Source organism: Lepus europaeus, chromosome 10 (assembly GCF_033115175.1).
Source record: "Lepus europaeus isolate LE1 chromosome 10, mLepTim1.pri, whole genome shotgun sequence".
NCBI lineage: Eukaryota > Metazoa > Chordata > Mammalia > Lagomorpha > Leporidae > Lepus > Lepus europaeus.
The window spans coordinates 19,655,538-19,679,147 of NC_084836.1; the positions used below are offsets into that span (position 1 = coordinate 19,655,538).

At 40.7% G+C, this 23,610-nt stretch overlaps 1 protein-coding gene and 1 pseudogene across 1 annotated transcript in view; both read right to left on the minus strand.

Annotated features, from left to right (window-relative positions):
- ANO4 (anoctamin 4) overlaps positions 1 to 23,610 on the minus strand; it is a 409,492-nt gene that overhangs the window by 46,941 nt on the left and 338,941 nt on the right. The window contains exons 16-21 of the mRNA XM_062201997.1: positions 21,908 to 22,072; positions 17,275 to 17,311; positions 15,141 to 15,252; positions 14,117 to 14,174; positions 13,874 to 13,971; positions 11,756 to 11,898 (exon numbers count right to left, since the gene is read on the minus strand). Of these exons, the coding sequence (XP_062057981.1) occupies positions 11,756 to 11,898; positions 13,874 to 13,971; positions 14,117 to 14,174; positions 15,141 to 15,252; positions 17,275 to 17,311; positions 21,908 to 22,072 (613 nt within the window). The remainder of the gene's footprint in view (positions 1 to 11,755; positions 11,899 to 13,873; positions 13,972 to 14,116; positions 14,175 to 15,140; positions 15,253 to 17,274; positions 17,312 to 21,907; positions 22,073 to 23,610) is intronic.
- On the minus strand, positions 325 to 3,764 carry LOC133767575 (mitochondrial-processing peptidase subunit beta-like; annotated as a pseudogene).

The following is a 23,610-nucleotide window of genomic DNA, read 5'->3' on the forward strand; positions in this document are numbered from 1 at the left end:
AGACAATGCCATGCTGAGAAAGTTCTTATATCAGTCCCAATCACAAAAGCCACAAAATATTAAATACCATGGAATACATTTAACTAAGAAGGTAAAAGACCTCTACTCTGAAAGTTACAAACATTAAAGAAAGATATAACAGAAGGCATCAAAAATAGAAAAATCTTTCATGTTCATGGATTGAGTTAATATCACGAAAATGTCCATAGTACCAAAAGCAATTTACAGATTTAATTTTTTTCAATTTTTATTTTTTTTAGGTATTGATAAAAGTTGCAGGTCTCTTTTTAGGTAACATTCAAAATGTCTTGATTTAGGAATATTTTAATCCTGAAGCCAGCATATGTTACTGCAAATCTAGTAGTTGCTCAATGGGACCAACAGCAGCAATAGCTGGACTCTTTTCATAAATATACCTGATACGTACTTCTTGAACTGTTTCAGCATTCACAGCATCAATTCTTGCTTCAAGCTCAGGAATATAAATTGTACTATAGCATAACATTTGGCCACCAATATCTTCACCAACTGGAGATGAACCATCAAGCTGCAGCAACATGTTTGGTTTCAGAAGATTTTTGGCTCATGCAACTTCACTTTCAGTGACACTTGTATGGAGTTGCATCCGCTGTTTTTGAACAATATGTAGCATGTCTGCAACTGTGGCTGGTTCACAAACCATATAGAGTCCACACAGTCCTGTATCTGTGTAAGAAGTATTGAAGAACTGGAAGCTATGGCAGAGGTTTCTATGAAAGGTAACCTGAATCAGCTTGCTAAATTCATTCCTTCCCCAAAACATTGAACCCAGTTGCCAATCAGTGTGTTTGCAAACATGAGACAGATTGTATCTGGATGTGCCCAACTAACAGCTTCAGCAGCTAGGATAAGGTGTGCCAAAGGCATCTTGTCATCTCCCACATGAATCTCACTTCCTGTGAATTTGCAGGGAGGCAAAGCTGGTACATCTCCTGTGTGTGCACAAAGTCACCAAAATGAAACTTCACTAACTCAAGCAGTTCATATGGGAAACACCTCCACCAGCAGGAAGCACTATTATTGGCCCCTTGTAATGTGTGTGGATATAATCCACTAAGTCTTTACGATTTATAGACTTGATATTCTCAGTTGGTACCAAGACTGTCCGTACAAGTGCAGTATTTTGAAAAGCTGTGGCATGAAGGTAATCAAAAACAACTTCTTGTAAATTGGGTTAACTTCCTGTATCTCTCTGAGAATTACTCCACACTCACATTCAATCTTGGCAAGGATTTCTACAACTCTTTGCAAATCTTTGGAGAACACTTTGGCATAATATACAGTCTGCCCTCTGGAGGTATAGGTATTGAGATGTGCACCTATGTTTTCTATTTCAAGTTCCAGATCTAACTGGGAATCTCTTTTTGGTGCCCTTGAAAGCCATGTGCTCCAAGAAGTTGGCTATCCCATTATTCTCATTTTCATTTTCATATCAGCTTTTTTCTTTTTTTTCTTTTTTTCTTTTTCTTTTTTTATTTTATTTTTCTTTTTTTTAAACTTTTATTTAATGAATATAAATTTCCAAAGTACAGCTTACGGATTACAATGGCTTCCCCCTCCCATAACTTCCCTCCCACCCGCAACCCTCCCCTCTCCCGCTCCCTCTCCCCTTCCATTCACATCAAGATTCATTTTCAATTCTCTTTATATAAAGAAGATCAATTTAGTATACATTAAGTAAAGATTTCAATAGTTTGCACCCACATAGCAACACAAAGTGAAACATACTGTTTGAGTACTAGTTATAGCATTAAATCAAAATGTACAGCACATTAAGGACAGAGATCCCACATGAGGAGCAAGTGCACAGTGGCTCCTGTTGTTGACCCAACAAATTGACACTCTAGTTTATGGCGCCAGTAACCACCCTAGGCTCTCGTCATGAGTTGCCAAGGCTATGGAAGCCTTCCAAGATCGCCGACTCTGATCATATTTAGACAAGGTCATAAAAGACAGGGTGAAGATAGTAACCAATGATCCTAAAAGTGGCATTAACCAGGTCTGAACAATTATACAGCATTAAGTGGGGAAGAGGACCATCAGTACACACAGGTTGGGAATAGAGCCATTGGTGGTAGAGTAGAGGTTATGATTACAAAGGAATGAGGCCCAAGTGTGCTAGACAGGGTCTAGAACAAAGGACAGAGTCATTATTAGAGGAGCTAAGAAAGGTGCTGTCTAAGCTACAATTAATTTTTCTGATTGAGAGGCAAATAGAACCTGATAGAAGGGGCTTGATAGTAATCTGGTGGACTTTAGGCCTTGTAAGTTAAGAGGCCCAGACCTATCTATCTCTTCACATGGGGTACATCCTAAGGGAGGTGTGAACCTCCTAGGGGAAGGCACTCTGTTGACTTTCATTACTTGGCTGGCCTGGGAGGAGAGTTGGCCAGGTAAAGGCAGGGGGCATCTCTAACAAGAAATTTACAGTTCTGCCTGCAATGTTGCTGACCCTACTTGGCCATCCCCTCAGCTGCAGTGGTCACTTTGGAAGTTGGGCTGAGTGAAGGGCTTTTCAGCTTAGAGCCAATAAGATCTGTGGCTCTGACCTGGGCATCCTTCGACTCCAAACATTTTATACGGTTGTGCTTAAGTTGACTGGTTAAACAAACTACACCATGTTAGATATTTAAGAGGTGTTTCCAAATACATGATTCTTAAAATTTATAGAAGGCATTGGACCTTCTGGTAAATGTTTTCTTAAGTTGTTATCTAATGGTTAAAACGGTTTGCTAAGTATTCATGTGATATTGCTATTGTCAGCAAGCGATCTAGGATTTGCTCCCTCATGTCTCTATTCTAAGCCCAACTTGTTCTTTCATTTCTCTATTCTCCTCAAGGTAGGAAACTAATTCTATTATAAACTAATTCTATTATAAATATATAATATAAAATATTATAATCTGTAGGATGCACAATTTAATCTTTAGACCTTATAAAAGAGATGGCTAACATTTTTCTGTAATAGCATAGCCAAAATAAGAGCTTAAATAATAATCTCATAGCTAGATTCACTTCGCCATCAGCGAAGTAAACAGTAAGTAGAAAAAACCTCCCTTTCAGACCAAAGGGAAAGAAAGTTTTAAAGTGAGAATATAATTTTCCTCATGGGCATTGCCTACCTTAGAAAAACTACTGCAGAACATGCCTGTGACTATAGACTTGTAGTTCAGGCCACCGAAGATTAGAGATGGGACTTGGGCACTCCCTTGACTTGCATCCTCTGGTCTGCTTGAACACAAACCAGGAGGAAAAGAAAGCTAGGCATCAGAAGCAATGGGTGGCAGGCCTATTAATGGCTGATCTGTACAGTGATCTGCCCTCAAGGAGACCCAACAGGCCAGTCCACTGCAGTGGCTTTCAATGTGGTAAGCCTGGGCTTCAGCAGAAGTCAGCTTGTGAAGAGCCCTGGCAGCTCTGCCAAGAGTTGGATCACTGGAAATGGACCTGCCCTGGAGTCGAAGCATATCAGCTTATTTCATATCAGCTCATTATCAAATTCTCACTTTCATATCAGCTTCAGGCATCAATCCACAGCCCAATGGTGCATGTGGACAGTTCCGAGTCTTCAGAGGCCACTTGGAGTCCATTTTTCAGAAATGTCATCCAAGTCTCAGGAACATTCGAAACAACTTGTGGCACACCCTGTGCATGTCTCCATCTGTTCCCTCCAAAATGTAAGGGCCGCCCTGCACCAAGAGCTTCTTGTTGAACCCCCAGAGGCGCTGCTGCCCCATGGACAGAAGCACCCCTTGAGCTGCCACCATGTCTGCTTAGGGGCAAAGTGGAGGATGGTCTTCCACGGTCACAATTTACAGATAAAGTGTGAACCCAATCAAACTACCTATGGCAGCCTTCTCAGATCTAATAAAAACACTGCTAAAATTCATATGGGAACACAAGAGACCCTGGAATAGCTTAAGCAATTTAACAACAACAAAAGCAAAGCCAGAGGCATCACAATACCAGATTTTAAGACATATGACAGTTTAATTATAACAGCCTGTTATTTGCACAAAAGTAGACATGCAGACCAACAGAAAAGAATAGAAAAACCAGAAAACAACCCATGTATCTATAACCAACTAATCTTTGACAAAGGATCTAAAATAAATCCCTGGAGCAAGGGTTGGTCTCTTTAACAAATGGTGCTGGGAAAATTGGATCTCCATATGCAGAAGTATGAAACAAGACCTCTAACTTATACTTTCTACAAAAATCAACTCAAAATGGATCAAGGATCTAAATTTTTGTCCTGATACCACCATAATACTAGAGGAGAATATTAGAGAAACTCTTCCAGACATTGACATAGGCAGAGTTCTTGGAAAAGACCCCAGAAGCACAATCAAAGCCAAAATTGACAAATGCAATTACATCCACCTGAGATGCTTCTGTTCTGCAAAAGAAACACTCAGCAATGTGAAGAAGCAACTGACAGAATAGGAAAAAAATTCTGCCAACTCTGCAACTGATAAAGGATTAATATCCAGAATCTATAAAATAGCTCAGAAAACTCAAAAACAACAACAAAACATACCATCCAGTTAAGAAATGGGCAAATGGCTTGAGCAGGCATTTTTCAATAGAGGAAATCCAAATGGCCAACAGACACATGAAAAAATGCTCAGGATCACTAGCCATAAGGGAAATGCAAATCAAAACCACAATGAGGTTTCACCTCACTCCGGTAAGAATGGCTCTCATATAGAAATCAACAAACAATAAATGCTGGTGAGGATGTGGGGGAAAAGGTATACTAATCCACTGTTGGTGGGAGTGCAAACTAGTATAAACATTGTGGATATAATATGGAGATACCTCAGAAAGCTGAAAATAGATATAGCATATGATCCAGCAATCCCACTTCTGGGAATTCACCCAAACTAAATTAAATCATCATATGAGAGTTACCCATACCCTCATGTTTACTGGAGCTCAATTCAAATATCTAAGATATGTAATCAACCTGATGACCATCAACTGATGACTAGATATAGAAACTGTGATATCTACATTGGTATCTATCAATCAATATATAGTATGAAATACTACTCAGCCATAAAAAAGAATGAAATACTGACTTTTGCAACAAAACGGATGCAATTGGATACCATTATACTTAGTGAAATAAGTCAGTTCCCAAAAGACAAGTACCACATGTTTTCCTTGATCTGTGGTAACTAATAGAGTACCAAAAGCATGTAATATATATGAGTGAAACTGAATTTTAAGATTTGATGATTGTTTACAGCCCTTGTCCATACTGTTGAGGAACAGTGTTTTTCTTCTTACTATTTATTAAATTCCTTACTTAGTGTAGTGTTAATCTTATGAGTATAAAATAGAGATCATTGTAAAAATTAAAGGAAGGAATGGAAAAGGTAGAGGAAGGGAGGCAGCATGAGTAGGACAAGTGTAGAGTTGGAAGTGTTACTATGCTCCTAAGTCTGTATATATGAAATATATGAAATTTGTTCACCTTAAAAAATTTAAAAAATCTTGACTTTTTTCAGCTATATGAATAGAAATTATATATAAAGTGTTCACCTTCTTCACCTTCTTTTGAGCACTGATTTGGAGCTATCTGAACATGTGCCTCCTGAATTTCAATTCCTAAGACCCCAAATAAAATCATTTTCATGTTTGCAAAAAGAATGGATAAGAGGGGAGGGCATAATGGTGCAGAGGGCTAAGCCATTGCTTTGGATGCCTGCATCTACACAGAAGTGCTTGGTTTGAGCCCCAGCTATGCTGCTTCTCATCCAGCTTCCTGCTAATGTGCCTATTTATTCCTAGGTAGTTTATGAATTTTAGTGATTGAAATTAATGTTACTTGTATAGTTAAATTTTCTAATGTTTTCTGTTTTTAAGGAATACAAACTTCATGCATTTCATAAGTACAACTTTAGTAATATAGTGATTCTTCCGACCATACTTGCCTTCCCACCCACCTTCCCACCCCTTGTCCTCCTCCCGCTCCCATTCCCAGTCCCATTCTCCACTATGATCCATTTTCGATTAACTGTATACACAGAAGACCAACTCTAAACTAAGTAAAGAGTTCAACAATTTGCACCAATTAAACAAAAAACAAAAAACAAAAACAAAAAACTGTTCCTCAACACTGAGACAAGGGCTGTTCAAAGTCATTGCATCTTGAAGTTAATTAAACTTCCTTTTCTTAAAGCTTAATTAACTTTAAAGAAACACCCAAGAATGACACATCTTTTGCAAACACTTAGAATTCTTTATGGACAGAGGTCCTGCCTGGGAATTTAGTGCAACAGTGACACTTGTTGCTAATTTAACAATTAACACTCTTATGTAGGACCTCAGTGATCACCTGAGGCTGTTGACATGAGCTGCCTAGGCTGTGGAAGCCTTTTGAATCTGCAAACTCTGTCACTATTTAGACAAGGCCATAAGCAAAGTGGAAGTTCTCTCCTCCCTTCAGAGAAAAGTACCTCCTTCCTTGATGACCACTTGTTTCTACCAGGATTTCGCCCAGCAAGGTCCTTCATGTAGGATATTTTTTTTTGCCACAGTGTCTTGGCTTTCCATGCTCAAATGCATATTTATTTATTTATTTGAAAGACAGAGTTAGAGAGGCAGAGAGAGGGAGAGAGGTCTTCCATCCTCTGGCTTGCTCCCCAAATGGCTGCAACAGCCAGAGTTGGGCTGATCCAATGCCAGGAACCAGGAGCTTCTTCTGGCTCTTCCATGTGGGTACAAGGACCAAGGACTTGGGCCATCTTCTACTGCTTTCCCAGGCCACAGCAGAGAGCGGGATTGGAAGAGGGCCAGCCGGGACTAGAACCAGCGCTGATATGGGATGCCGGCACTGCAGGTGGAGGATTAACCTCCTGTGCCACGGCGCCGGCCCCATTTTTATGGGTTCTTATTTGGAAACTTTTCCCCTTTGTTCTATTTTTTAGGCAATTTAATAAGACTACTATTATTTCTTCTTCATATTTTTGGAAGAATTCACTAGGGAAGTCACCTGGCTCCCAAATTTTCTTCATGAGAAAGTTTTCATGGCCGGCACCACGGCTCAATAGGCTAATCCTCCACCTGTGGCGCTGGCACACCAGGTTCCAGTCCCGGTCAGGGTGCCGGATTCTGTCCCGGTTGCTCCTCTTTCAGTCCAGCTCTCTGCTGTGGCCTGGGAGGGCAGTGGAGGATGGCCCAAGTCCTTGGGCCCTGCACCCGCATGGGAGATCAGGAGAAGTACCTGGCTCCTGGCTTCGGATCAGCACGGTGCGCCGGCCGCAGCAGCCACTGAGGGGTGAACCAAAGGAAAAGGAAGACCTTTCTCTCTGTCTCTCTCTCTCACTGTCCACTCTGCCTGTCAAAAAAAAAAAAAAAAAAGCTTTTAATTATAAATTTATTTAGTTGATATAGTACTATTCATATTTTTTCTTCTAGCATCCATTTATAAAATAGTTATTTATCTATTTGAAAGAGAGATATATCTTCCATCCACTGGCTCAATTCTCAAAGGCATGCTACTGCTGGGACTGGGTTGGGTCAAAGCCAGGAGCTAGGGAACTCCATCCAGGTCTCACATATGTGTGGCAAGAACCCAAGTACCTGGGTACATTAAAATCTGTATATTAAAATCTACAAAAAAACTGCTGAGGAAAATGTAAAAAGTCACAAATAAATGTAAGCACACATCATATTCATAGATTGGGAAAAAATCCCAATTATCCTGAAACTTCTAAGGGTTCAAGTCAACCCCAATAACTTATTAGGATTTTTGTAGAAATCTGATTCTAAAACTTATATGGAACCCATTTCAAAGAACAAAGTTGAAACATCTATTCATTTAAAGATATCATTAAAAGAATCAGAGGTCAAGCTACAAACTGGGAAAGGTATTTGACTTGCAACCTATTTTTCTGACAAGAGACTCTAATCCAGAATATGTAAAAAAAAAAAAAAAAAAAAAAAACTTCCATAAATTACCAAGTAAAAGGCAGGAATCCCAATAAAAACATACACTTGGATGGGAGCTCACAAAAGAGGATATTCAAATGGCTGAAGCATACAAAAATTGCTTAGCATCATTAGTTCAGATGAAATTTCTAACTAAAACCATGGTGAGCTACTGAGATGTACCAACCTTTAAGAGACTGACTAAATAGTTCTAGTCAGTATGTGGAATAACTGGTGTTCTTATACTACTAGTTGGAGCATAAATTGGTGCAAAGCAGTTTTGAAAACTGTTTGCAAGTTTGAAAACCAACAAATGTATATATATGGCTTAGTAACACTGCTCCCACATACATTTTTTAAAAAAGATTTATTTATTTATTTTAAAGAGTTACAGAGAGAGAGGGAGAGGGAGACACAAACATCTCCTATCTGCTGGTTCACTCCCCAGATGACTATGAGGGGAGTACTAGGCCAGGAAGAAGCCAGGACCTTTACCTGGGTCTCCCTCATGGGTGGCAGGGGCCCAACCACTTGGGCCATCCTCCACTGCTTTTTCCAGGCCATTAGCAGGGAGCTGGATTGGAAATGGAGCATCTGGGACATGAAACAGCGCCCATATGGGATGTTGACATTGAAGGCAGCAGCTTTACCTGCTATGCTACAATGCCGTCCCCACCACTGCCACTCCCATAAATTCTTAACAGGAATATTATGCATATATTAGTGAAAAAAGGTACAAATTTTTCACAGTATTATTTGTAAGAGCTCAAACCTGGAAACAACCCAAGTGTTTATCAGTAGTATAATGGATAATAAATAATGTACATTCCCATTTTCAGGAGCCTAGAATAAGTGCACACTCACAAGATTATTCATCTACTGGCACACTGATGCCTGCAATTTCACAAGTAACAGACACTTTGACTCCTATTCAAGTGCGTCTCTAGCAAATTTATCCACAGCAATTCTCAGGAGTACATTTAATGATATGGGCAAGATGAGGGATTGATAAGAGAGTATCTGTGTGCTGCAGGTGCAAAAGAGAAAGTTGGGATTATATCTGGGAGTGGAAATGCAAAAACCACAAGAATAAAAGGAAAGATGGGTTTAGCGGAAATCAAACGTCAATTCTGTCTGTCTCATAATTTTGGTTTAGGTCCACATTCTAGGAATACCATATAACAACTAAAATGAAGTTTCAGTATTGGTAGCAACTTGGAAGAATTCTATAAAGGTGACATTGAGTGAAAAAATCCAGTTACAAAGGAGTATATACTCCAATTCCATTTATATTCCATTTTATTGATCTGTGCTGTTGTAGGTCAAGAAAGGTGCTGGAGGTGGTATTATGAATGGGAGAGAGGACAGAGGCACTTTCTCTGATATTCATAATATTCTGTTTCCTGATCTAGCTTGCAGGCTGGCAAATGTTTTCTATAAAGAGCCAGAGAGTAAACATTATAGGCATTGCGTCCATACAATCTGTCACAACTATTCACTTCCGCTTTTACATGTATTGCAAAAGCAGTAATTTCTACTACATAAATAAGTGGGCATGGTTAAGTTTCAATAAAACTTTACTGACAAAATCAGGCAGTGCAATAGATTGGTCTGTGAGCAGTAGTTTGCCAATCCCTAATATTTGCAGATTTATTTACATTTGTGAAATTTCCTTGTTCTGTAACACTTGTGATTTGTACATTTTTCTCACTATAAGCTATAGTTAAGTGATTATACTTAAAAAAATATAACAAAGTAGGGAGGTCAGAATAACAAAACAATAGAAAGAAATTCCCTAGTCTGTTTGCGATTCATTTCATGCTGCAAAGATACTGCAGTATTTGCGACATTACTAATTCCAACCACATTAAAATAAAAAGCTTCTTTTCAAGCACTCAATATACCAACATTATTGTTCATTTCCTTCTATATGGGAGAAGAGTCCATTAAGAGTCCTCAAAGTAGTTAGTTCTCTTAATGAATTCCCTTTATTAAGTTTTATTATTAATTTCCCAATTGATTTCTTTTCCGAGTTATATCATTCTGCTATTTTATAATTGAAACTCTAAAAAACATCAGTAGATTCTTAGGACATAAACAATCTAAGAAACTTTAAGAATTAATTCTACCACTCCTTTGATTTTCAGATTTTCCTCAAAAAGAACTGCTTCTTTTGAAAGTAATGCATATTCCAAACACAGGTAGCAGCTCCATCCCTACTCTAATGGGATTCGCTACTCCCATTTCCCTGCTTACCCTCTGGCAAAGTTTTAAAAGGACCTGTTCCTAAACACATGGCTCTCTTTCTCTCCATCTCCTGATTTCTCTGTTTCTCTCTCTGTCTCATGATCTCTCTCTTATGCTCTCCATCTCTCTCTTTTCCTTCTTCGCCCCTTCCCTCGGGTCTGTCGGGTTTCCCCCAATAAACCCTTTCCTTTAAAAAAAAAAAAAGTAATGCATATTGCCCATACCTACGCCTACTTCAAACCCCTGAGCATAATTAAAAAAGAAGCAAATATAAACAAACTCAGTATATCTGTTAAGGAATTTATTAGCTCCCTTACTCCTAGGAGGAAAGACTAGGACAAGAACAATAATGGTATAGCCAACATCCTAAGAGCCAGGCACTGTTAAAGACTTTTGCATAATTCACTCATTTAATCCACCAAAAGACTCTAAGATATGGTTACTTTTATTATTGTCTTCACTTTAAAGATGAAGAACTTGAGTCAAAGAGAGATTAAGGAATTGTTGAATGTTTCACAATCAATAAATGATAGGGTTGGGATTGGAGCCCATGTAATTTGCTTCCAGGACCCATGGTCTGGAGCTAGCAGTGTGGTACAGCAGGTTAAGCTGTCACCTGTAATGCTGGCATCCCATCTGAGCAACGGTTTGAGATATGGCTGGTTCAGTTTGTATCTAGCTCCTGCTAATATGCCTGGGAAAGCAGCAGAAGATGACCAAGTATTTGGGCCCCTGTCACCCAAGTGGGAGACCCAGATGAAGCTCCTGTCTTTAGCTCGGCTCAATAACTAGAAGTCAGAAAATCAATCAATCACTCTCTCTCTGCCTCTCCCTTTCTCTCTGTAACTGACTTTCAAATAAATAAATAAATATTAAAAAATAACCCGTGGTCTTGGTTACCTGCTAATGGAAGTAGCTTGGTTTTGAGTCTAGAGAAATCTGATACCTTAATTGTAAGTGTGCACAGGCTAAGACCCGAGCTTCCTGCCATTTCTTTCCTACAATAGAAACCACTGACCCCAACATACCTCTTAGTGATTCATATTGCAGTGTCTATTACACTTCACTTATTTATTCTCTTAAGGTTAGTTTCTCTCCTCTAGCCTATGCACTCTTTCAAAGCTGGGCACTGTGCCTTGCTGCTTTATGTATCTCTGGTGTCAAACCCAGTGTATACCTGCACACAACAGGGCTGGATGGATGTCTGCCAAACGAGGGCGTCAGTCATTTCACGAGAGATAACTCCTTTTTGTTTTTCTCACTAAATTTCCTAACTCATTTTGTTTTCTAGTGATTGATTACAAGGGACAAGACATAATATCATGAAGAGTTTGGAGTGATTATGCTTTTGGCACTATGTATAAATATTGAGCTTCTTAAAATAAGGAATGTGGTCCTCTGCAAATAGCTTGGGAGTCTCCACAAACTGATGGCCTTGATGGTAATGGGTATATGTTCAGTTGAATGTCCCTAGAGGACTAAGATTTGCATTTATAATTAATAGGATATTAATTATAATTTTCCATACTCATTTCCAAGTATTCATCGAAGAGTCCGTAGGCATTCATCGGCTGAAGGTTGTAGTCCTTCTCCCACTGTGGGAAATTTATTTTCCTTTCAGGTCCATGTTCTTGTCGTACTTTTCTTCTAGTCCACCAATTCTGAATTAACCTGTATAACAATATCAGTTCCTTACAAAGAAGTAACTATTCATAAGTTTTAAGTAATAAAAAAGATTTGAAATATAGAACTATAGTTAAAAAATTCAAAACAGGTTGTCAAGGAAATAATGCCTTGGCTAGGAAGAAAATAGCAATGGAGCATATACTTCAAGAATATCTGCTTGCAAGTAGAGAGAATGGTTAATAAACTTGTTTTAATCATTCATGAAACTGTCTCACATTCAGTGTTGCCTATGAGGGTAGCACAGAGAAACTCAGAACATCTATAAATTAATTCTCAGTATAAAAACAATGCCCAGACAGCAAGATTTGTGTTAGACAGTTCAATATATGACCCAGAAGAAGTCTTACCACACACACTTCAAGGGCCTGGAAGATCAGCAAACCCACAAAAATGCTTGCTCTTTTAGTACATAGATGTCTACATTTCCACAACTGCACTTGCCCACTTTGGGCTATAGCATGACAGGGATTCTGAATCCCAGGGTACACATCTCATTGGGGAGGTTAGTCCTTCACTCCTAAGCAGGATTCATGAGTGCATTTTACAATACAGGAAAAGACTGAGGAAATGGAGGGGGCCAGGAAAAAACTGAGGGGCATCTCTGAATAGAAGTGCCAAAACAAAAACATGTGAATTAAGGAAGTGAAAGGGTATCAGGGACAAACTCTCCTACTTGGCCATTTTGCTCTGTGTTCACATAACCAGGAGATAAAATATAGTCCCCTTGATGGCTATGGCATTTTGATTAATTATAGTTTAAAGTAGAATGTAATTTTTCTAAATTTCTTGTTTTATGTTTCATTTAAAAAGTTTTAAAGAAAACGTCAAATACTTGGAATAAGATTTCTAAAAATAAATGTCAGGCGAGATCCACTAACAGTGAGCTAGGAAAAGACTTTCTGAAGTGAACCACGTTCCAGCTCGTGGTTCTAGCTGAGCGACCCTCCCTTTCTGCAACCTGGAGAGCTCTGTCTCTACAGACGCTGAGCTGACATGGAAACCAAGAGGTGTGGAATGAGAGCAGAAGTACAAGCCCTGCTGAGTTATGTCCTCTTAAGACTTAACCAGACTGCGCAGACACAGCAGGATTCAAGGTTATCTTTACAAAGGTAATGTAAATTGTTGACCATTGTTGTCAGTGACTGGGCGATAGTATTTTACTGCTTCAGTTAGGCTGACTTCTATAGAGAGTGTTCCCCGAAGTCTGCTTTCCATAAATTCTTTTCCTGCACAGTCTGATTTTAAGGTAGTTTTTTTTTTTAATTTATTTTTTATTTTTTTGACAGGCAGAGTGGATAGTGAGAGAGAGAGACAGAGAGAAAGGTCTTCCTTTTTGCCCTTGGTTCACCCTCCAATGGCCACTGTGGCCAGCGCATCTCGCTGATCCGAAGCCAGGAGCCAGGTGCTTCTCCTGGTCTCCCATGCGGGTGCAGGGCCCAAGGACTTGGGCCATCCTCCACTGCCTTCCTGGGCCATAGCAGAGAGCTGGCCTGGAAGAGGGGCAACCGGGATAGAATCCGGCGCCCCAACCAGGACTAGAACCCGGTGTGCCGGTGCCGCAAGGCGGAGGATTAGCCTGTTAAGCCACAGCGCCGGCCTTAAGGTAGTTTTTTTTTTAATGACCATTTCTGATTTATTCTGGGGGTGGGGAAGTGGAGATCTAGTTAATGTGTCATCAACAGCTAGGGACTTGCAGTGCTACAGCCCCAAGGGTCAGAAGCATCATTTAAAACAACTTGCTAGCAAGGCTTCAATATCTAGGGGCCCACAGAAACTTCCTAAAGAACACTCACTTTCATTCATGTGACCCATGCTAAACCTTCCCAAGGAGCCAACGTTTATTATTTTCAGGACTGCCTTTGAGCACTGGAGTCTGCATTGCTTATCTTACTTGCCACACCCAGAACAGCCAATGAATGAGCAATGCCTCCTCTCAATGACAGATAGCTAAGGTACTTACGGGTAGCCAAGTTCCATGAAATTATTCCAGGTCTGCTTTAGCACCATTATAATACCCATTTGCATACAGAGATCAATAAGGCATCCACTAGGGTGGCACTGCAAGGTAAGCAAACACAGAAATTCAAGAATCAATGGAGAGGAAGAAAGGGTGTCTGGTTTCTAATCTGCACAGAGTTGCCCTAAAACTTAAATGTGAGACTGTGAAACAATGGATGAAGGGGATGAAGGGGGAAATACAAACCTCTTCTAGTCTCCACCTGTTTATCAGCCTCAAGTAGGCACCTGGGTGTCCTGTAAATCTTCAACACACAGAAAAACAAGCCATTAGCATGCTGTAGATCTAAGCCTTCAGTGAATATTCTACTCAGTTCAGCACATCCCCCAGTGCAAGTTACTGGCACACTAATTCTTGGGTCTGCGGGAATTGGGAGATTTTGCCAGTTACCATAACTACAGCTTCTGGAATTCTCCCGGGGACATTTCTCTTTTGGCCTTTCTGTCCAACTGCTGAACACACACAGGGGCCAGCTTGCTGTGACTTTTAACATTCTTCTGCTGAATATCAAATGCACAGGCAGCAGTTTTATTCCTAGATTTAAACATATTTGGTCTTTTGGGATAATAGGAATGGTACTTCATTTTTTTTTTCAAGTAGTCTAGCTATTTGACTGGAATTCTGTGCTGCTGGCATAGTTAGAAAACAGAGAGAGGCAGATGCCTTCAGGCCACCCAAACTGTCCAGCAGCCCTTCCATTGCCCATCTCAGAAATGCTTCCAGATGCAACCAAGTACACAGGCTATTACTATGAATCCTGCCCAAGGCTTCATGCTGCTGGGTTCAGAAGTCACCCTCTATTCTCTAGCATCCCATTTCACCCCCTTTCCTGCAAGGATGTCCTTCTCTCTTCTGCAAAGTCAGGGATGTAAGACATGCAGCAGATCACTGCCCCTTTATGCCATCAGCTTGCAGGGACATGAGATTCGTGAGCTGACTCCTTCCATCCTCCACACTTGTGCACTACTCTCCTCTGCATACTTTAGCAAAAGCGCACAGCCACTGGTGAGGGGAGGAGCCCTCTTACAGTTCCCATGGGTGTGAGGTGGTTTTGAAATTTGGTAAGAGAAAGGGACAACTGCTCTTCCCTTTTTACCCTTTGGATACATCACCCTAAAGGGGGCCTTGTGTATCAGTCCTAGACAGTGATCTCCGAGTACCCTGGTCCACCAGCCCGGCCCGGGGAGATGCGCAGGGGTCCAGCGCCTACCTTCCGAGGAAGAACGCGATGTAAAACGTGGAGCTGTTCAGATTGACGAACTGAAAAAGAAACATTTTCAGGGTGAAGCTGTTCTCCCACTCCGACTCTGTGCGAGGCTGTTCTGTGGACAAAAGGGAGCAGAGTCTGAGAGGTCGGTTTTCCTCCTCTCCACTCCTCACACACACAGGGTTGGGGCAGTGGGTCCTCAGAGGGTTGCAGGGGTCTCTACTTCACCCATAGATGGCGAGTGGCGGACTGGACCATCTGTGGGATCCCGAAGCTCACATCAGCATCAACAAGGGTTTGGTAGGAAGTGGCAATGGATGCATGGAAGGGAACGGAATATCTAGAGAGCTCCAGAGTGACAAGATGCCAGGGAGCTGGGGCAGACAGCCAGTCTGAAAGGACCTCATATCCACCCCATTCTCTGCAGTAGCCTTGCGTTTTCCTCTTCATTTCTGCTCATGGACTTGGGACTCCTAAAAATTCCTTTGTCTCATCTTGTAGCTGTAGTGTTTATGGCAAGGCTACTGGGCGAGAGGGAGTCAAGCTGCTGTCACAGGATGCTGAAAGCATTTATTTGATTCCTTTGCCTTCAGCTTCATCCACCATTCTGCATTCTCATGGACTTATCCCAAGGTGACAACCTCATCTCAGAGGTTTCTACTGTACACCAAAACGTCTGTGGCTTACAATTTCCTGACTTCAATCAGGGGCCTATTTTCATCTATCTCCTGTGTTTCCAAAATATGGATCTATTTGCCCTCAAGGTCGAACTTCCAACCTGTATCTCATGCCCAAGGCACTTAACCTTCCCTGGGAACTGCATTTCACCTCAAGCAATGTCAAAGAAAAATGTATTTGATGCCATAGCACTCTCTCTGCCCCAACATTCCCCGAGCCTCTAATCGTTTGTTTAACATTTCACTCCATCGATTCCTTTCCCATGAACTATAACTCAAAATGCTTCGTGGGAATGAACCTGAGGAGGGATGAGAAAAAAGGAAGAGAATTTGACTTAAAATGGCTTAAATGTCAGTTTCAGAACGAGGCTGAACTGCTCCTGAAAGTAGAGAAGATGAAAGATTCTTGGGGGTTTTAGTTTTACTGATTCCTGCTCCTGAGCTTCTGGTTACATGGCAAGGTTTCTTGGGTTGCCAGGCAGCTAGGCGCCCAGGTGTTTCAACCACAGATGGACTGGGGCTATTCCTCCATCAGCATCTTTGCCAGTCCGGATCAAGGTGCCACTGGACACAGGCTAGTAATGGGGTGATACCTCTTCCATAGACATAAACCTTTTTATACTTTAGGGGTGATGGGTGGTGGTGATGGAAGCTTTCAATGACATCCAAGGAGATAACGTGAAATGCCTAGCCCTGTATCTAGTACACAGAAAGGGTCAATAGATGGTATCTATTATTATAATAATCATTATAAATAAAAACACCTTTGTGATTTTCCCACCCTCCAGAAAATCACATTTCAGCATGTATTAAAGCAAGTCGTCTGTGGGGAGCATGTAATTTTCTCAGATCACATAGAGCATAATGTCCAATACCTCATTAATAAAATTAGGGCTATTTTTATATCTTGAAAAAGTGGTAAATGTACAGCTTATGGCTGAGTACTAAATTGTTCTGATTCTTATGGGTCAAAGAAATGTTCTCAGAAGTGACTTGCCCAGAGGGATATTATCCCATCATGTCAGGGGTCATTCATCTGCCTACATTCCTGGCTAGAATGTTCCTGGACTTCGAAGCAAGTAACTTGGATGTGATTTTATAGACCATCAAAGCTTCATAGATTTTTAATTAAAAATTATAGGCAATAGTGAATGAACATTTTCCTATATTATATTGGATGGATTCTATACATATACTTTTGTGTTGATATTTTTATTGTGCATGAAAGGGTAAATTACTTAAATAACATTAGTTCTTTACAAATAATTCTTACTGAAAGCTTTAGGTGGAAGAGATCCTCTTATTACTAGAACATACTTAAGATATTCTGTGAAGGGGAAAAACAAAATTGTATGCAAATAAAAGTGATTGATTTTTACCAGTGTTTGCAAAAGGAATCTTTGAAAACATAATTTCTTGGTCACAACATTGAACCATGAAATTAAAAGTTTTTCACTTACCTAAATTTGTCAGAAGCAGTGCAACTTTTTCATAGAGCTATAAAAGAAATTTCATACATTTAACAAGTAAATTGTAGATATTACAAAAATCTATAATTTTAAAGGAAACAGACAAGTCATGACTGAAAATAATGTCATATGCACTGCTCAAGGAATGAAAACATCGTAGGCAATTATCTCCTTGCAGGGCAAGAAAGAAATAAACAGCATCCATTTTAATATTTTCAAAATCTCACTTCTTATTTTGGAGAGATAATTCAGTGGCAACAAAGCTGTTTGCATGAATTTCCAGCTTTCTACATTGGGCTGGGCAGTCATAATATTCCTGAGCCCCAGTAATCTAAATTTAAGTCTCCAGGGTCCTTCCTAATGATAAAGACTCATAGTAAGATTCTATAATCCTACTGTTTATGGACTGAGGAATTCTAGGGCATAGCATTTATAAATGGTGATGTAATCAAACATTATTGGACACTCCCAGAGCTTATGGTACTCTGCTTTTCCATAAGTACACTGGACATATCCTTAGCTCTCTCGGCCATCTAGTAAATGGATGCTCTTAAGAGGAAACTGAGTGTGTGTGTGTGTGTGTGTATACACACAGAGGTGCAGAGTATAGTTTAGGGAAAAGCCAGATGTAGGAGATTCTACAGAGAATAAATTGAGAGGAAAAAGCAAGTGATATCTAAAATGAAAGATGATAAATGAAAACTGGTCTATTGATTTGAATAATGTACAAATGAACATCTTATCTAGATTAAAGTACTTTTAAAACATTATTTAAGATATACAAATTTCATATATTTCCTATATACAGATTCAGGAATATAGTGATACTTTCCATCCTAGTAGTTCCAATACACTGGTTAAAATTTCTCCAGCTTGAGCCGGCGCCTTGGCTCAATAGGCTAATCCTCTGCCTTGCGGCGCCGGCACACCAGGTTCTAGTCCCAGTCGGAGCACCGGATTCTGTCCCAGTTGCCCCTCTTCCAGGCCAGCTCTCTGCTATGGCCCAGGAAGGCAGTGGAGGATGGCTCAAGTCCTTGGGCCCTGCACCTGCAAGGGAGACCAGGAGAAGCACCTGGCTCCTGGCTTCGGATCAGCGCAGTGCGCCGGCCGCAGTGCGCTGGCTGTGGCGGCCATTGGAGGGTGAACCAACGGCAAAGGAAGACCTTTCTCTCTGTCTCTCTCTCTCTCTCACTGTCCACTCTGCCTGTCAAAAAATAAATAAATAAAAATAAAAAAAATTTCTCCAGCTTGAATTATGCTTTTACCAACCATTAAGCTTTAGAGCTTGGGCAAGTTACCTCCTCAATGTATGATTAACATGTAGAATACATGATTAACATGTAGAGTAACTGAGCACTGTATGTGTGTGTATGGGTGTGTGTGGGTGTGGGTAGGAGGTAGTCTCCACTGGATCGACCAGTCAGTATCTGACACCAAAACTGATCAGAAACTGCTTCATTTTCTTTTTTATAACTTGATTTTGAAATATTTTCCTAGAATAATAAAAAAGTTCCTATGTATTTTAGTAGTATTACTACCATTAGTGAATTACCTCTATTTCATTATCTCAGTGATCACTAGATACCTAGGAATCATAGATAAGTCATTTATTATTGGGTAGGCTGAATTCTCTTAGAATTTATTGGCGATGGAATTCAGGATTGTTTACAGGACTAGACACGACAATCCAAATGGATAAAACTGAGTTGGTGGTAGTATGACATTACTTGATCTTTAGAAAGTCCTAGTCTTTTCCTAAGGATGTGAACGTTCCAGCAGTATGACCCAGATTTAAGTTGCAATATACATAAGGCTGAGAGGAACTGTCTAACGCTGTGCTCAGCACGCACATTATCTTATTTATTGCCTACCATAAACTACTAAGGCCAGTACTTTCATGTGTAGGTTGACGTCAAAGTTTAACCATGTCAGCTCCTACCTTTTATCTTACAAATAATAACAACAGTTTACTGAATGCCTACGGTGCACCAGGCACTAAGGAATAACAGTGAAAAACAAAACAGGGGTGAGTGTTGGACTAGTGGTTAAGCCACTGGTTGGGACATCTACGTCCCATATCCAAATGCCTGGGTTAGAGTCTTAGAAATGTTCTTAATTCCAGGGCTGGCATTGTAGTGGAGCAGGTAAAGCTGCTGTTTCTGAGGCTGGTATACCATATAGGAGTGCACTGGAGTTCTGGCTGTTCCACTTCCGACCCAGCTCCTTGCTGAAACACCTGAGAAAGGCAGTGGAAGATGACCAAACTGCATGGGTTCCTGCCACCCATGTAGGAGACCCAGATGAAGCTCTTGGCTCCTAGGTGTGGCCTGGCCCAGTCCCAGCCATTGCAGCCATCTGGGAAATGAACCTGTAGATAGGAAATCTCACTCTTTCTCACCTTCTCTCTCTGTAGCTCTGACTTTCAAAGAAATTAATAATTTTTTTTTAAAGAAATGTTCTAAATTTCAGCTTCCTGTAAAAGTACACCTTAGGAGGTAGCAGTACTGAAGCAGTTGGGCTCCTGTCACCCATATTAGAGATCTGAATTGAATTCCTAGCTCCCAGCTTCAGTCTGTCAGCCTTGGTCATTGCGGGTATTTGTGGAGGGTGAAGCAACAGATGAGATCTCTCTCTCTCTCATGAAAAAAAAAAAAAAAAAAAAGAAAAGAAAAAGCTCACAATAACAAAAACTAAAAACCAAACCCAGACAAAAGTTCTGCCCTTAGGAGTCTAGATTCTAATGGAGAAGACTGGTAATAAACAAAATACATAGGGAAAACAGATGGCATACTAGATATGCTATACAGAAATTTATGATAAATGTTAGAAAAATAAAGCAGGCAAGGAGGTGGAAAGTTGTCAGATGTCAGCAGTGGTTTGCAATTTTAAACAGAGTGACAAGGGAAACCTTTATCAGAGAAATAATATTTGAACAAAGATCTGAAGGAGGTAGGGGGTAAGCTATGCATACCATGGGAGGAAGAAAGCTCCAGGCAGACAGAACAGCAAGTAAAATGTCCTGGGGTGAGAATATGTCTGTTACATGAAAAGGATAGGTGTGGCTCATGCAGGTGCATCAGGCACGCAGCAGGGGAAGAGATAAGGTCAGAGATGTCACTGGGGCCAGATGAGGAAGAGGCTGAGTAGCTACCACAAAGACATGAGTGTCTGCTCTAGGGGAAGGGAACTCACTGGACTGTGGGAACAGAGGAGCAACATGAGCTAACCCATGTAAGAAATTTGTTTTGGGGTTGGAGCTGTAGCGTAGTGGGCTAAGCCTCCACCTACAGCACTGGAATCCCATATGGGCGCTGGTTAGTGTCCCAGCTGTTCCTCTTCCAATCCAGCTCTATACTATGGCCTGGTAAAGCAGTGGAAGGTGGCCTAAGTGCTTGGGTCCTGCACCTGCATGGGAAACCTGGAAGATGCTCCTGGTTCCTGGCTTCGGATCGGCGCAGCTCTGGCCATTGCGGCCATTTGGGGAGTGATCCAGTGAATGAAGACATTTCTTTGTTTCTCCCTCTTTCTGTCTGTAACTCTACCTCTCAAAGAAGCATATAAAATCCTTTAAAAAAGTTTGTTTTGGCTGCTGCAATCTACCTAGATGGCGTGGAGCCAAGTAAGAAGCTGAGACCAGTTGGAAGTCCCTGCAGTAGGAGACACTGGGGACTTGGACCAAGCTGGGAACTGGGCAAGTGTGGAAGGAAGTCCCATTCTGAATACATCCTGGTGATAAGAGAAATAGGGCAGTCAAGGAGGATGATGAGGTTTTGGCCTGAACAACTACAGTCAGGGAAGCTGTGGCAGGAGCTGATTTTTGCTGGGAAGATGGGAGTTCAGGGTTGAAAATGTTAAGAAGGAGACAATCAAATGGGAAGATCAACTTTTAAGTTTGGGGTTTGGGGGAAGAGATCCGGGATGAAATATGCAACTGAAAAAAGTCTGACGTCAACACAAGCAGCATGTGCCACGCTGATATTTCCCTGGCAGGGTTATCTCAAGGACACTCTGGCTACTGACTAACTTCTCATCATTCAGAATCAGAAGGAAACAGGGACTAACAGTGCTAAGCTCTATCACAGATTGAGTTGGGGTTTCTAAATCCATTCTTTCTCTAAATGTCCCCCAGGGGTGTAAAGCATTATCTTCTTGGATAAATAAGGGAATAAAGGTTCCGAGAATTTGACTTGCCCAGTCTTACACTGTAGTAAATCTTGCAGGCTGGATTTGAATCAGTTGAATCGTTCTGCTTAAAGATGCCTCTGCACATACTTTAAATTTGGCTTAAAGGTGTCTCTGTACATGGTGAACTGCAGCCTACCTTGAGGTGCGAACAGGTTGTCACTCACTCCCCTATCCAGTAGCTCAGTCAACCACAAGCACCCAGCTGTTCAAATTAAGTTCAAATCAGACACTGGCTGTAACCAATTGGGCTGTCTCTGTACCTCACTTCAGTTTTCAGTAGGTCACTTCCTCTTCTCTGGCTATAAATTTACCTGCCCATGTAGTAGAGTGGAACAATGTGAACCATTTGTGGTTCTACCAGCTGTCAGATACTGGAATCAAAAATAAGTCCAATAGGCAAGCTAGACTTGTTGCAATTTTGTCTTTTAACATCACTTACCACGTTCAGCAACATAATGATACAAAAGTTGATGCACACGGCAGTCCCTGTGGTTGCAACCTGAGAGTTATTCCTGATTAATGCCCATTTAAAGGCTGCGAAAGTGCTGACGGTCACCACCCGGTAAATGACGATCCCAAACACGGCAGCGATGACCACGCATATCTGGCAGGAAGACAGAGAGTCCTAGTGAGCCCCTTGGAAGGTTTCCAGAAGAGAAGTCACATTCCTAGGAAATCCTCTGATAAGGAAATAAAGCAATGGTAGCCCTGGCTCATCCTCTTTGGATTTTCTTTTTTATTCAAATAGAAAAGCCACAATGCTTGAAAACTAAGATTCTGTGTAAGCTAGAGGATAATGTTTATAAAGCTCTTTTAACATAGAATACTAGGTTGAACAGAGAAACAATATTTATTATATGAATCTTAGCAAGTTGCTTTGCTGTTCAAAATTGTTTATTGGTTTCTCATCAGCCAAGAATTAAAACAAAGCCCTTATTGTGGCTCGCTTCACCATTCTGCCTTCCCTCATGCTTTTCAAACAGGCTAAGTTCCCTTCACCTTTACAATCTGGATTTTTTTTTTCTACAACACCTATCCACCCAATCTCCCGCACACCCAATATGCACACACGTCCATATACTCACAGCCTAATATACACTTACTCATTCTTTTTTACTTCTCTGCACCACTAAACCTTGTCATGTCCCTAGAGTTTTTTTCTGCAGTTGCTATATCTGTAACCTATGGGTATATATCTATTTTTAGGACACTAAGTATGATTTCTGACAATTTATCTGCCTGATTATTGTCAATCTTTTCCACTAGAAAGGAAACTCCATGATGGCAGGGATGGCATCTGTTTTGCTCAGCAGTTTCACATAATTACAGGTGCACAGAAGGTGCTCAATTAATTGTGGTCAAATGAACCATCTATGCGATAGGTACATAATGCCTTATTAATCAGATGTATCTGCAGCCTGAAGCATCTTCCCCTGAAGATTTCATGGTGTTTGAGACAAACATGGCATATCTCTTATCTCTATAGAATAATGAGAATCTATAACCCCCAAAATTTTTGTGTGTTTTACTAGGTGATACTACTATGTCCTAGAGACCTCAGCTCACTTCATTATAAATGCTAGGTCATAATGTCAAGCCTCAGGACAGCTTGCGCCTTGACATTTCTTTCTTCACAGAAGCATCCCTCTGTTTTGCATAAACTTTATTTTCTACTTACTCTAAAGGATAAAATGTTCTGAAAGCTTGTGTATGACCCCTACCTGGAACTGGTCAAAATAATAAAAATAATAATGATAATCATAATAAATAAAAAACCTGCCCACAGGTCAACCCTAGAGTTGTTGATAGGGACACAGGTGAAATCTTTCCTGAAATTCAGCCATGGGTGGTCACATACGGAACAAACAATTTGCTGGACTGAGATTCAGAGAACAGATCAGAGTCCCTGCTCAGCTATTTCCCTAGCAGTGTGATCCTGAGCAAGCTTGTCTTCCTCATGGCTTTGGCCTCCTGTGCTCCAGGTTCCTCATCTATTGACTAGGGAAGACTTAATTTATGTCTATAAATCTTGTATGAGAACTAAGTTAATAAATATGAATGTGGGTATAGAAGGCAAAGCATGACATAACAATTTACAAAGTCATATCTGCGGAAGGGCATGGTGTCAATCTTGATCTTGAA